At 35.7% G+C, this 14841-nt stretch overlaps 1 protein-coding gene across 1 annotated transcript in view; it reads right to left on the reverse strand.

The window, feature by feature from the left end:
* The window catches only part of PolE1 (DNA polymerase epsilon catalytic subunit 1), a 415552-nt gene that overhangs the window by 179485 nt on the left and 221226 nt on the right, over nt 1-14841 (reverse strand). The window contains exon 30 of the mRNA XM_090412775.1: nt 8709-8840. Within this exon, the coding sequence (XP_090268901.1) occupies nt 8709-8840 (132 nt within the window). The remainder of the gene's footprint in view (nt 1-8708; nt 8841-14841) is intronic.

The following is a 14841-nucleotide window of genomic DNA, read 5'->3' on the forward strand; positions in this document are numbered from 1 at the left end:
GCCAGGGGTATGGAGAGTGGGGAACCCACTCTTCCCACTTGAGTTCATTGTGAACTGAAATAAGGCTGAGATATTGGGAGGAAATTTGGCTTGGATGAGTTCTAAGGTATCTTTGAGTGAGACATTCGTGAATAGGAAGGACACATCAAAACTGACCATTATGTCAATGTGTTGGAGTGAGAGGTTTTCTAGACTGGCTTTCAAGTGGGCTGAGTTTTTTGTGTGATGGTGTGTTGCCAGTATAGTATGTGAGTGCTTTGGCTAAATGTTTGGCTAATTTGTATGTGGGGGGAATCAATGCCATCCACAATGGGACGTAGTGTGTCACATTTTGTTTATGGATTTTTGGTAGTCAATATATTCGGGGGGGGGGTCTAGAATTAAAACGCTTTACTTTAAAACTTGAGTTTTTTCTTGGTTTTATTCATTGACCACATATTAATAAATGATATACATAAATTGTCAACAAGTTTCACCAGCTATTCTGTCTGGCTTCTTCAGGACAAGTATGACGGTACACAATAACGTTTGCTAGTAAAAAAGAAGAATGGAGTAGCACAGTCAAATAAATCAAATTTAAAACCGATGCGTAACATCATAAGCATGGAGCGTGGTGTCTCAGTCATTGTTTATTGAGCGCTTTATATAGTTTTTAGCAAAATGAAATTCTGGTAAGCTGAGTAAATTTATTGGACATTACCTGCACTTCAAATCGTCTCACCATATTATGCAAAAACTCAGCATAATACATATGCTTAAAAATAGAGCGATCAATATTATCTCAGAAGAAAAATATCTCCTTGATGAACTCGCTCTCGTATCTCAAATGCTAGTAAACAACGGTTACCCAAAAAATATAATCAAAAAGATTCTTCATAGAAATTCTCCACAGCAACAACCTCCTGTTACGCAACATACATCATCCATTGTCATCCCTTATGCAGGCTCAGTTTAAACAAAAATAGCCAAACTCCCGAAGTCTTTCAATGTCAGTGTTGCTCTCAAACCTGTCAAAGCTATATGCTGCATTTTAAGATCCCCTAAGGACATTAATGCCTTCTTCAAATATGCAGGTGTATACAACATGCCATGTTCCTGTGGATTAAATTACATAGGCCAAACATCAAAAAGCCTGGAAATTCGAAAAAAAAAAAAAAAAAAAACATATAAGGGACGTGATCAATAACAGAACAGATACCTCAGGATTAGCCCATCGCTTTTCGATCTCTAATCACACTGTTGATTGGGATAACAGCTCCATGCCTTATATAGAAGAAGATTTTCGATGTAGAAACTTCAAAGAAGCCACGGTTGTACTCCATTCGGGAGAAAATTTAAACAGAAATCAAGGAATGATTCTGAAAGACATCTGGAAAAGCCTAATAAATTCACTCAGTTTACCAGAATTTCATTTCGCTAAAAACTATATAACGCATTCAATAAATAATGACTGAGACACCACGCTCCATGCTTATGATGTTATGCGTCAGTTTTAATTTTAATTTATTTGACTGTGTTACTCCATTCTTCTTTTTTACTAGCAAATGTTATTGTGTACTGTCACACTTGTCCTGAAGAAGCCAGACAGAATAGCTGGTGAAACTTGTTGACAATTTACATTTTGAAAAATTATGGAGACAACTACCATGTTATAGAATAAAACTTTAGTTTAATATAATATTTTTGTTGACAATTTGTGTATATCATTTATTAATATATGGTCAACGAATAAAACTAAGAAAAAACTCAAGTTTTAATGTTAAGTGACCAAATACAAAACAAAAACGAACAAGGCTTTAGTTTGTTAGTAACTTCCACAGGCCAAGAAGTAACCTTCTTAAGGAGCCTTTGGAGTGTTCTAATTTGGGAGCTGGTGGGATCATATTCAATAGGGAGGTAGGTAGACCAATCTAACAATAAAGAAATAAGCTTACTTGTAAGGTCTCTGGTTGAGAACCACAGTGGCATTTCCTTTATCTGCTTTGGTGATTACTATTTCTCTGTTGTTCTTCATTTCTTGTAGAGCTTTATATTCTTCTTTGGATAGGTTGGTTTTGGTAAAAACACCAGCTACATCCAGTCTAGTATTGTTGAAAATATGGTTGGGAAAGTTGCGGATTCCACATTCTACCTGTATCATTATTTCTTCGGAAGGTATTTTATTTGGTGCTAGGGCGAAATTGTGGCCACGTTCAAGTGTGCTGAGTGCTTCAGGCTTCAAGGTAATGGAAGACAGGTTAATTACTGTGTTTAGAGGTAGTTGAGATTCAAAGGTAGAGTTCTTTTTCAGATTTTCAAATTTTTTGATGTGCCGACATCTTATTTTTTAAAATTCTTTCTACGGTGAAGCGCACGAGACATTGTAGAGAATCATCCAAAGGTCGTGGTTCAGCATAGCGGCAAACTCTTGCTCTAACGCACAAATAGCCTCGTTGATGCAGGCCAAGAGAAAGCGGGTAGAGGTAATTTGTTCACATAGTAGAGCGAAGCTATTGCGGTTATAAATGTGGAGAGCCGTGAATGGAAAATGTGCTGTAAACATTTTCGGAATAGGAATATTCGCCGCAACATTTTCAGCATAAGATAATATTTTGCATTAATTTTTGTAAATAATCAATGGGTGATAAAGGTATTATAAATTCATTAAAAAGGCCAATTTTTATTAAGGTGAATGTCAATGATGCATAACATAATGAAATCATTTAAATATTATGCATATTAAAAGAGATGCTGAGTAAATAATTAACTTTTTTTACAGCGGATCATCGATTCAACAAATACATCAGTAACATCACTCATTGGAAAAAATGCTAATGCTATGAAGCATTTAATTTTCATGTGGAATTCGGCATCTGCTTGATAGGTAACTTCAAACCAATGGCAACAATTTTGCAACATAGATTTTGTACCATATGAAATAAACAGCTTGTTATAGTTGCTTTCTTGAAGTCAACCATTAATGTTTTGGGATCTAATGATGAACGTAAGCCCTTTAAGGCACTGAATAATCTGCTGTAAGTTAATTCTGATTTGCCAGGAAGTAAAGCAAAAAGCTGCCATGGAATCCTTAGGGGTCTCATGCAAGTCCCAAGCCTGGAAAAAGGAGGAGGGTCAGTCAGATGAGTGTCGATGCTCTGACCGTAAAGAAAAAACACAATTGTTATCTGATGCATATACGATCAACAGCTACAACATGTCAGCTTGGACGTCGCCCGGATCAACAAGATCTGCGATACCAATCGATATAAGTGGTGATATCTGCTTCAATTCTTCAGTCAGTCAGTTTCCCAACGCTATCTAAATCTAGCTTTTTTCATATAACTTACTACAGTATCTTGTCCATCGCTGTACAATTTTATATTTATTCATCAATACTCTGCCTTTTTCGTCTTTAACTGTATTCTGTTTTGGTTGCCACCTTCTATTAATGGTTAGAATCATTTTGTACACCTCCCTAGTTTTATGCTCTCCATAGTACTGTTCTATATTATTGCACTGGACTTCTAACCATTTCATCTTATCCGGCTGACAGCTTTTTTCATCTCATTATACTTTCTTCTATATTGCTCCTCTATTTGTTCTGATGTATTCCTTTTTATCTCCAACATTCTTTTCTCCTATACTAACTTCAGTGTTTCTTGTCTAATCCATTTCTTTTTGATCTTCTCTTCTTCTGGTACTGTTTCTTCAACTGCATCTTCTATCACCTGCATTACTGATGATGGGGTTTAGATTTTCTTTTTTAATTTCAACTTGATGTTTGCAATAACTAAACTATGATCTGAGTCTATATCCACTCTTTGAAAAGTTTGACACTGCTGTACTGATGTAATCCATCTTCTTTTAATCATGTCAATCATGTTCTTGGTTTTCCTATCATTTGATCACCACGTCCATTTTCCACACTCCTTTCGCTGGAACTTGTGTTACAGATCATCATATCGTGGTCCACAGCAAATTCTAACATTTTTTCACCTCGTTCATTTCTTTATCCGAAATCATATTTTCCCAACAATCATTATATATTCAGACTTCGGCATTCCAATCTCCTTCAATAATTAGTACATCTTGTTTTAGTATTGTTTCTATTGTCTCTGTCAGATCTTTGTAAAATAAGTCAATATCCTCACCTGTGCTGTCAGATGTGGCCGCATATATCTGGACTATTGATATATTAAATGGTTTTGCTTGAAATCCTGCTGCTTTTGATTCGTTCATTGACTGGTTTATAGCTCGAAAGTGCTTTTCTACCTTTTTTTTGTTAAGAAGGAAACCAACTCCAGCTTCATGCTTTGTGTCGTGCCATGACTATATGACTTCACATCTATTTATCTTTCTGCTGATGTCCATCACAACTCCGTCAGTCCTAGTATATCACACCGATATCTCTTCATTTCTTCGCAAAGTAATTCTAGTTTTCCTGTCATCCAAAGTGTCCGTACATTCCATGTTCCTACTGATAATAGCTCTGTTAGTTTCAGTTTCTGTTTTCTTTCAGTATCCCACTTTTCGATCCAACCCCAATCGCTCGATTGGTATCACGGACCTTGTTCATCCAGGCGACATCCGAGCCAGCATGTTGTAGCTGTTGATCGTATATGCATCATATAACAATTATGTTTTTTCTTTATGGTCAGAGCATCAAAACTCATCTGACTGACACTCCTCCTTTATCCAGGCTTGGGACTGGCATGAGACCACTAAGGATTCCACAGTGGCTTTTTGCTTTGCTTCCTGGCAAATCAGAATTAACTTACAGCAGATTATTCAGAAACCATTAATGTTTTGGGATCTAAACCATTAAACCATTAATGTTTTGGAATCTAATGATGAACATAAGATCCCAAAACATTAATGGTTGACTTCGAGAAAACAACTATCAACGCTTTTTCTAACATATTTACATCAAACAACTATAACAGGTTGTTTATTTCATATGGTACAAAATCTATATCGCAAAATTTTTGCCATTGGTTTGAAGTAATGCTATCAAACAGATGCTGAATTCAACGTGAAAATTAAATGCTTCACAGCATTAGCATTTTTTCCAATGAGTGATGTTACTGATGTATTTGTTGAATTGACGATCTGAAGCAAAAGGTTAATTGTTTACGCAGCATCTCTTTTAATTTGTACAATGTTTAAATGATTTCATTATGTTATGTATCACTGACCTTCACCTTAATAAAAATTGGCCTTTTTAATGAATTTATAATACCTTTATCATCCATTGATTATTTATTTACAAAAATTAATGCAAAATGTCTTACGGCGTAAATGTTTACAGTGAAATTGTTGCACCAAATTTTCCTAGGCCAAAAATGTTTATGCGAATTTTCCTAGAACTACATAGAGCCTTCTGTGAAGAGAAGCAGCGCTTTAATTTAACACAATTTGGAATTACCTTATTATCCCAGTAGCATTTTAAGAAGGTCAAACGACTTCATTGTTTTGATATCTTCAGCTTTAATTTGCCACATTGGCGGGCCTTGTGTGTAACAGAATCTCCGTGGATGATAGTAATTCTTGTAGATAAGCTTATACGTTAGTAAGACACGACTATTAAATTATTTCAGGAAATTACAATGTATACTAAATATTAATTAAAAGAAAACTTTAATTGTTCCTGCCTATATTTTGGTAATGTTACATTTTTATCTTCATGGAAAGATAAAACTATGATACGTGCACGCAGGCACTAACAAGGGCCAAATGAGGCGAAAGAGAGTAGCTAACGTCGTTCTTGAAGTCCTAAAGGTGCCCCTCCCCCTCCTAGCAGGCTAAATTGGATTGTCTTGGCAGTTGGGCTGATGTTCTCATGCACCCAAATTTGTTGAGGTTCGGGAAGTTTTTTAGAGCTGAGGCTGATTCCATGAGCAATCTTTCGTATTTATATTTGCTATGAAGACTCATTGAGGGAGAGTGTACCAACAGCATCGAACGATTGAACCCCTTCCAACTACTAACCGCGCTCAAACTTGCTTAACTTTTTGTGAGTCATTAGTAGCAGAGGCTCTACTAATCGACCAACCTTTGCTGGCTTTCTTCCAGCTTATTCTGTGACAGATATTCAGAGCATGGTGCGACCACAGAATGGCTGTTCTGGTGAAACCGGATGTAGTCTTTGTTTGGATATCCTGATATTAGCTGTCCTGCCTATTTGGCCATAGTAGGACAGTTTACAGCTGCAAGGGATCTGGTATACTCCAGGTAGGTCTAGAGGAAGTGGCTGGTCTTTGGTGGAGCAAATAAGGGATACCAATTTCTTATATGGTTTGTAACAAGTCGTCAGGTCATTTTGGTTAACTTTTTAGAGGTCAGGAATGGTGATAGAGAGGTGAAAGATAAAAAACAACAGTCTTCCTTTCTTAGACACTCTGATTACACACCAGCCTGATGGATCCTTGGCTTTCTCTGTTTAACGAAAACCAACCCATACAAGAAGATACATTCACCAGTAATCTCCCTGTACAACAATATGCGTTATAAAAACTCTATATAAGAGGGCAAAATTAATCTGTTCAGATGACAATGCCCTAACCACAGAACTGAACCACATCCTTAACACATTCTTAGCCAATGGCTACAATCCCCAAAAAATATTAAAACCAGTTAACCCCCCCCCTTTCATAACAAAGATTACATTAAATCTATCACCATTCCTTACATCCAAGACACCTCTGAAAAGTTAACCAAAATCTTAAACAAATATGACCTGACGACCTGTTACAAACCATACAAGAAATTGGCATTGCTTATCAGCTCCACCAAAGACCAGCCACTTCCCCTAGACCTACCTGGAGTATACCAGATCCCTTGCAGCTGTAAACTGTACTACTATGGACAAACAGGCAGGACAGCTAATATCAGGATATCCAACAAAGACTACATCCGGTTTCACCAATACAGCCATTCTATGTTTGCGGACCTTGCTCTGGATACCAGCCACAGAATATGCTGGAAGAAAGGCACTTTACTACACCACAGCAAATATAAATAGGAAAGATTATTCGTGGAATCAGCCTCAGCTCTAAAAAACTTCTCAAACCTCAACAAATTTGGGTGCATCAGACTGCCCCAAATTTGGGAAGCTTGCATCATTTGAACATCAGCCCAACTGCCAAAACAACCCAATTTAGCCCGCTAAGGGGACACCTAGTTCTAGGGGGACACCTCTAGGACTCTAAGAACAAATTTAGTTACTCTCTTTGGCCTCATTTGCTTGTTGTTAGTACCTAAATGCACGTATCATAGTTTTATGTTCCCACGAAGATGGCAATGCAACACTGCCGAAATATAGGAAGTATTGATTAAAATTTTCTTTTAATTAATATTTAATATACACTGTAATTTCCTGAAATAATTTAATAGTCTGGCCAAAGAAGCAAGATACTTAGCTCAAAAATTACACCCGCTATCACTAACTGATGCTAACTCTGTCGCAAAAATAAGATTGGTAAAACAAACTATCAACAATTTGGCAACTCCTATAGGTAGAGATGACCTGCAAATGCTTCTGCCTGGTATCTCAGCTTGGGCCTGGCTCCCACTGAAGAGACCTCAATAAAGGTCGAAACTAGTCTGGGTAGTGGCCCTTCCCTTAATGCAGAACATTAGACATATCCGTAAGGAGATGTGTTTTGCATTATAGGAGATACTGAGACAGGAGTATTGGTGGCTTGCTCCACCTTTGCAACGAGTTGCCCTGGTGTGTACCACCTTACCTCAGTCCTGAAGATACTTTCAGGCGCAAACTTTGTTTGCTCACACTTGGATAAAGGATTAAACTAAATTTATTAAACTATCAACAAGAAATATGAAATCAGTGAAATTAATGAAAATAGGGAAATAACCACAATCATCACCAGACTAAGGATGGAACATATTAAAGGCATGAAAATTCACCTGGATGGCACCAGAAGCTATGAAATATGCATGAACTGTCCAGGAGTCAAAGTAATACCTGCTCATATCTATTCTTGTCCAGAAGTTGCTGCTGCTGCTCTACAAAAAATTGACAATAACCTTATAGAAAAACTCTACTCCATCAAAGTTTGACAGATTGCCAAAGCAGTTCTACAGGCCCACGGCCATATCTAGAAGCTCTTCAACGGACTTGATAACAACATTAATTTATTAATAATATGTATTAATATCTAAATGTATAATGTAAATGTATAAATATCTAAAAATAAATTACTAAATATGAGCAGCCAAGTGTATACTAGATCCAACATTGTTTCAAAGCTGAATGTTTGTAGAAACTATGAAAGTTTCATAAGTTGACCTGAGAGCTTACGAGAATACAATCCTCAGCATTCCCGTGTTGCCTTAATTTGCACTACTTAAAAGACATGGGTGTTGGCCAAGCGTCCATATATTTATTAGTGCATTTATTTATTTAGTACATTCCATTTTACATATTAGTACATTTATTTATTAGTGCATTTGATAATGGTGAATACATGAAGACTTGGAGATAGGGCTATGTCTTTTAAGTAGTAGAAGCTAAGGCAACTCGGAGATGCCAATGATCGTATTCTCATAAGCTCTCAGGTTAACTTATGAAACTTTCATAGTTTCTACAAATATTCGGCTTTGAAACAATGTTGGATCTAGTATCCACTTTGTCTATGTAATTTTTTTACATTGCTGAAAAGAAGCCTTATGGTTCTTTCTTTTAGTAATTACTAAATATGTTGACTCACCTTATGTCCAACTTGGTTAGGAACAATACTAAAGAGTTCACTAATTTTCTTCTGTTTTAAAGTATCATTTTTATCAAGCAAACGTTTATGAAGCCAATCAGGATGGGCAACTCGTGGAACAGGATTTGCAATCTACAAAGGAAATAATACTAGCATACAAAATTTTCAATATCATCAATTTTAATATTTTAAAAATAATTTTTAAAAATTAACCAAACACATTTCATAACAAAATTAACTTATTTTGATTCTAATAAATCCAAAATAGATCAGCTAAGTCATCAGTCCACATATTGTGATAATGTGCAAGGGAATTATCAGCAACTCTGACCAAGCTCTTTCACAGGATTCTACCCAGAACTCTGTTGCATAAATTGGAGAGACAGATATGAATCTGGTGATTTGGATTAGAGGGTGGGTGAATGACGGATAGATATGAAAAAGTGGTTTAGGAGGAGTTGAGTCCAGGAGAAGATGGGTAACCACTGGTATACCACAGGGCTCAATACATGGTCTTCTATTGTTTATTTCATACATCAATGATATATGAAATGATTTGATGAGAAATATTCAGTTGTTTACTGATGATGCACAAACTGAGGAGCGATAGTAAAAGAAAGTGATTTAAAAAGTGATATAGAAATCCTTTAGGATGGCCTAAATAGACTAGCAGTATCAGTAAAGATACATGGATGCCAGTTTAATGTGGGCAAGTGTAAAGTGATGCACTTAAGAAAGAAGAGATCACAAGCTGTGTGCTATGATGGAACCGAATGACAAGAAACTGATGAGGCCAGGAGGGCATATTGCAAAGGCACCCAAAACAGCACATCAGATTATGTGGTTGTTAAACACACTAACAAGCAGGGACAAGGAAGTTATTGCTGTCCTTTATAAGGATTTCATAAGGCCACATCTGGATTACTATGTGGTACGTTCCATGGGGATGAAGTGGTGGAGAGGATCCACAGGCAAGTGACAAAGGCTGTGGAGGTCTATCAAATTATTCCTATTAAAACTTTTGATCTGTTTTTTTGATTTGATCTATGAGAACAGATCAAACCTTTGATCTGTTCTCATAAGTCTATCAAATTCTTCCTATGAGAACAAATCAAAGGTTTGTGGGATACAAAAACTATGGATAAGCAAAACACAGAAGACATGATAGAAGTATAAATTATTAAAGGGGATTTTCACTGATGTCTTTTTTCAGTACATGTGAGGAAGGTAAAAAATTAGGAGTCACCCATGGAAATTGTGTAAGTGTGGTTTGCAAAGGTGTTAGGGTGACACCTTTAGTTTTTTCTTGGAGGATTGTAAATAGGTGGAATAGATTGTCAGAAGTGGTTGCTTCATCAATGAATGAATTTAAGCAGAGGTATGATAGGTGATGTGTGAATAATGACTAGTGTGAAAATAATGGATCTTCCACAATGTCTTCTGACTCCATGGAGAGACCTGTATAATAATAAAATAAGGCTGCAGAAAAAATATCAAAGATGACATCATCTGATAATCTTGCTGGTCTGGTTGGCTGAGTGGTTAGTGAATCCGCTCTCCAGCCAAAAGGATGCGAGTTCGAATCCCACCATGGGCATGGATATTTGTGATTGTCTGTGAAAATACTAGTGGTGGTGGTGGGCAGTAGATGGCATTGGTGTAGATGATGATGATTGTGGTTGCAGTTTGTTGTAGTTGGTGAACTGAGTGGTGGAGACAGATTGTTGAGTAGTTGCCCTCCCTCGATGAGTAATTGCACTCCCTGGAGGTTTCATGTAATAATAATAATAATGTTGATCTATGGGTTTGCTTGCTTCCTGGGGAGCAGAAAGAGGCTCTGCTCATGTAGTAGGTTTTTGTCTGTCACTGAGTGGAGCTACTGCTAAGATTCCTGTCTGGAGTTATTCAGGTCAGGAGTCATGAGTTTAGTAGTGATTCTTTAGGATCACTCAGTAACATTAAAAGTGATCCTTGTTGATCGCTGAGCATTTTTGAAGAGGTATAGTCACAATTTAACATACCTCAATAAAGGTCAAACTAGTCTGGGTATTAGCCCTTTCTATAATGCATAGCATTATATACATCGGAAAGGGTATGGGATACTAAGGCAATTGATGTGAAGCCACTAGCTTCTATATACAAGTAGCATGGTCATGAAGATACTTCAACTTCATGCACAAATATTGTTTGCTTACGCTTTTGGATAAAGGATTAAATCAAGAATATATTTCATCCTGATGATGAACTTCAGAGAGGTCGAACTGTTGAGTGTTATTTTCTTAATTGTAAGTAAAGTAATTGCTCTAAGATATGTTTTTGTCTCCATAAATTCTACACAATGAATTTTGAATGGTTAGTTCTTTTGTATGTCAATGTTTAAGTATATCGTGATTCCTTGAAACTGCCTGTGGCTACAGACAATGCCAATTTTTTTCCTTAATTGCCCATTGTTTTGCTTTAAATTTAGCAAATCGTTGATCATACAAGCAGCATTATAAATTAAAGATACCAAGAAATTATATACTTGACTTAATCCTATATACTTGAATAAAGGATTAAGCCAAGCATATAATTTCTTGGTATCTTTAACTTATAGTATAACCAAGTGAAAAAACTTCCAACATACAAGCAGCAATGAAATCAGCATTTTGGTAATATTTTAGAAACATCATACTGATGAGTAATTAGACATTTCTCAGTTACAATGTCTTAAGTTGGAATTCATTCCATAACATAAAATTTATGTTAACATTACTAGAATGTGACATAACCACATGTGCACACATACATTATATATAATTACTTATGGTTTGGTTGAGCTTTCATTGATGTATCTCTAACATTTTCAAAGTACTAATTATAAATACTACTAATAATAATAGTAATAATAATAATAATAATAAAAGCAACATTACAGAAGGATAATTTCCACAATATATCCAGAATATTCTCATTTCTTTATTTTTTTTTATATTACCTAAATCATATCTGATTCCTTTTACAGTGCTCTGTCCTCCTTTTTTAAGTTTTTCAGCAACCTCAAGAACTATTTTTATCCCCATTGTGATGTTAATTTCTTCTGCTTTTCCAATGCTACTCCATGTGAGAAAGTTAAGTTATGAAAAAGTAGCTAAACTTTCCTAGATTTTCAATAGATAAGAAAGATGTTGAGAATGAAGCTCAATTATGTGGACTATGTGGTCTACAGAATTGAGCTTCATTCTCAATATCTTTTTTCCTATTATACAATTCAGTTCAATCAAGTTTGGCTGAGAATATATTGTAATCCCTACCTTCTAAAAATACACAACCAGGTATATATTTTTAATTACTCTTTTAATATAAATTAAAAAATTTTATATTAGTTCTAATTTAGCCTTTGGGCCTAGTTAACAGAGCAGCTACGCTCCATCACTTAATAAGCTTCGCTATTTTGTGGATAATGTATTAAATTAGAAACCACATGAAACAATTTAGGAAATATTTACATTCAAAGAAATATCTTTATTTACAATAAAGATATTTCTTTATTGTAAATAAAGAAATATCTTTATTGTAAATAAAGTCTTCTCAGAAAGGCATATATACCTTTCTGAGAAGGTTCAATATGGATACACTCTACTGACAAATGAAAGTATTCTTCTAAATACCAACATGTTATCCACTAAATCTTGATTTACAATGTGCCCACCATTGAAATTTATGCCCACTTCTACATTCTCATTTATTTTCTTGAGGAATATAAAACAAAGAATTTCTGTAGAAATCATTTGCTTTTTACAATTCTTTTCAACTTATCTATTATATTTTGATCTTTTCAAGGGAGGCCACATATCACTTGCACCAGATGTCATACCTTTCTGGAATTAATTCACACTTCTTAAATTAAGGGGATATTAAATCCCACATAGTTTTAAAACCGAACAAGAAACTCAAAGATAATAAGAATCAGAGAGTTTCTTGCCGAATATAGTGAACTATAAAGTATCGGCGAACCCTAGCGTTAGCCAAATGCAAGTGATCCTAGTACATAGTACAACACTGGGCAGCTCGTTGCAAAGGTGGAGGAAGAAGTTCAGATCGCTATTCTTAGGTATTTTCCATAATGTAATATGTAATATTAATTCACACTACTTACACTCACTGCCTCCAAAGGCAATCTATTAGAATCATGCATCACTTTATAAGGAAAATACTAGATCTCTACCCTTCATGATGGCATTCATTCTCCACTTCCATGGATGTCTTCTTGTCCTTTTCCAACCTTCCATAAAATAAAAAGAAAATTCCATTTAATGGTATTAGCATGACCTTTCAGAAGACCAAGTCTCAATCATATCATCCTCTTTCTCTAATTACTAATGTTTGTAGCCCACAAATTTTCAATTTCTCTATTCATAATCTGTATTCCACAATCCTAAAATCATCTTCAGCTCTCTCTTCTCTGTCAGCTTCACCACAGAAACCAGGAGGCTAGTTCTGCACAAATAGTCCAAATAAGGTAGTATAAAGACCTTGTAAAGAGGCAAAAATCACTTCATTATCTTTACATGTCAAGATTCATTTCAGCACTGCAATTGTCCTCCGAGCTGTATTTGCAATCTTTGTTATACAGCCCTTGAACATCAACTTCCTACTAAAATTCCATAATCCTTAGCTTAATCAGTTTCTTCTGGTGTCTCCCGCCAATATTATTATTATTAAGAGAGGCCTCCAGGGAGTCATTGAGGAAGGTCACATGTTCCAGCTGTCATACTTATTCTTGAATTCATTCACACTGCTTACACACACAATATACAAGTGTTTTTTTTTTCTTAATAGCATTCATTGATGGCTTTAACTATATATGGTACTAATGTACTATAATTTGATCAACCAGCCTCTCTTGTATGGGCTTAACATTAAAATAAAATAAAATAAAAATTCTCAGCTTCCAAGGATGTCCTCTCATCTTTTACCCATCCTCCATAAAATTAAAAATTCCATCAACTGAAATCCTGTATGACCCTTTCAGAAGTTTGTAAGTCTCAATCATATCTCGCTACTTTCTCCTGTTTGCCTAGTGTCTGCACTCTACATATTCTCAATCTATCTTCATAATCAGTATTCCACAATCCTGATATCATTTTTAACACTCTCCTTTGCACTCTCTCCACTATATCAGAATCACAATGGAAACCAGGAGACTAGACCTGAGCACAACAGCCCAAGGGAGGTCTTATCAAGGCCTTGTAAAGAGGAAAAATGACATCCTTATTTGTACATGTGAATGTTCATTTCAACATTGCAATTATCTTTTGAGTTGTATTTGCAATCTTTGCTATATGGCCAATTAACTTCAACTTCCTACCTACTAACATTCCAAGATCTGTAGACTGATCAGTGTTTTCTAGCATAATCCCACCAATATAATACAACACTGGATATCTAATCACAACAAAGTGCATGACTTTACATTTACTGACATACATTTTCCCATGACCACAATTCCAGCCTATTCAATATTCTGCAAATGCCAAATATCAGCCACATTTTTGCATCATCAGCAAATAGCTCTATGTCACCTGTGAAATCCTCCCCAACATTAAAGAGATTGAATAACAGTGAACCAAGGACTAATCCTGGTGGAACACCACTGGTTATCTTAAATTTTGCACACTCACATCCCCCATATATGCCACTTTTTGATATCTGTCAGTCAGTCATCCTCTCATTCATGATAATATTTTCTAATGTGATTCCATATTCTCCAATTTATGCTACAGTCTTCCATGCTGTATTCTGTCAAAATCCTTAGCAAAATCCAAATGATAATGGTATATCCATTCCCCTTGTCTAACTAAATGGTAACATTATTATAGAATGGTAACATTATTATAACATTATTACTGTGCATGACCTTCCTTTTGTAAACCAATGCTGTTCATTGCAAAGCAGAGATTCTCTGTCAACCCATTCTGAATGTGAGCCCTAAGCAACTTTTCCAAATTCTTCATCACCACTCCTGAGTGGTTGATAGTTGGATACATTGGGTTTTGCATCATCAATGTGCAATTGGATTACCATAATCTTCCCTGTTCTCAGACTCAAATTATATAGCCTGGTGAAAGGAGTAGCCAATTCGGCTGAACGC

Source organism: Typopeltis vanoorti, chromosome 23, assembly GCF_054136105.1.
Source record: "Typopeltis vanoorti isolate ZY-2024b chromosome 23, IOZ_Tvanoo_1.0, whole genome shotgun sequence".
Taxonomy (NCBI): Eukaryota; Metazoa; Arthropoda; class Arachnida; order Uropygi; family Thelyphonidae; genus Typopeltis; species Typopeltis vanoorti.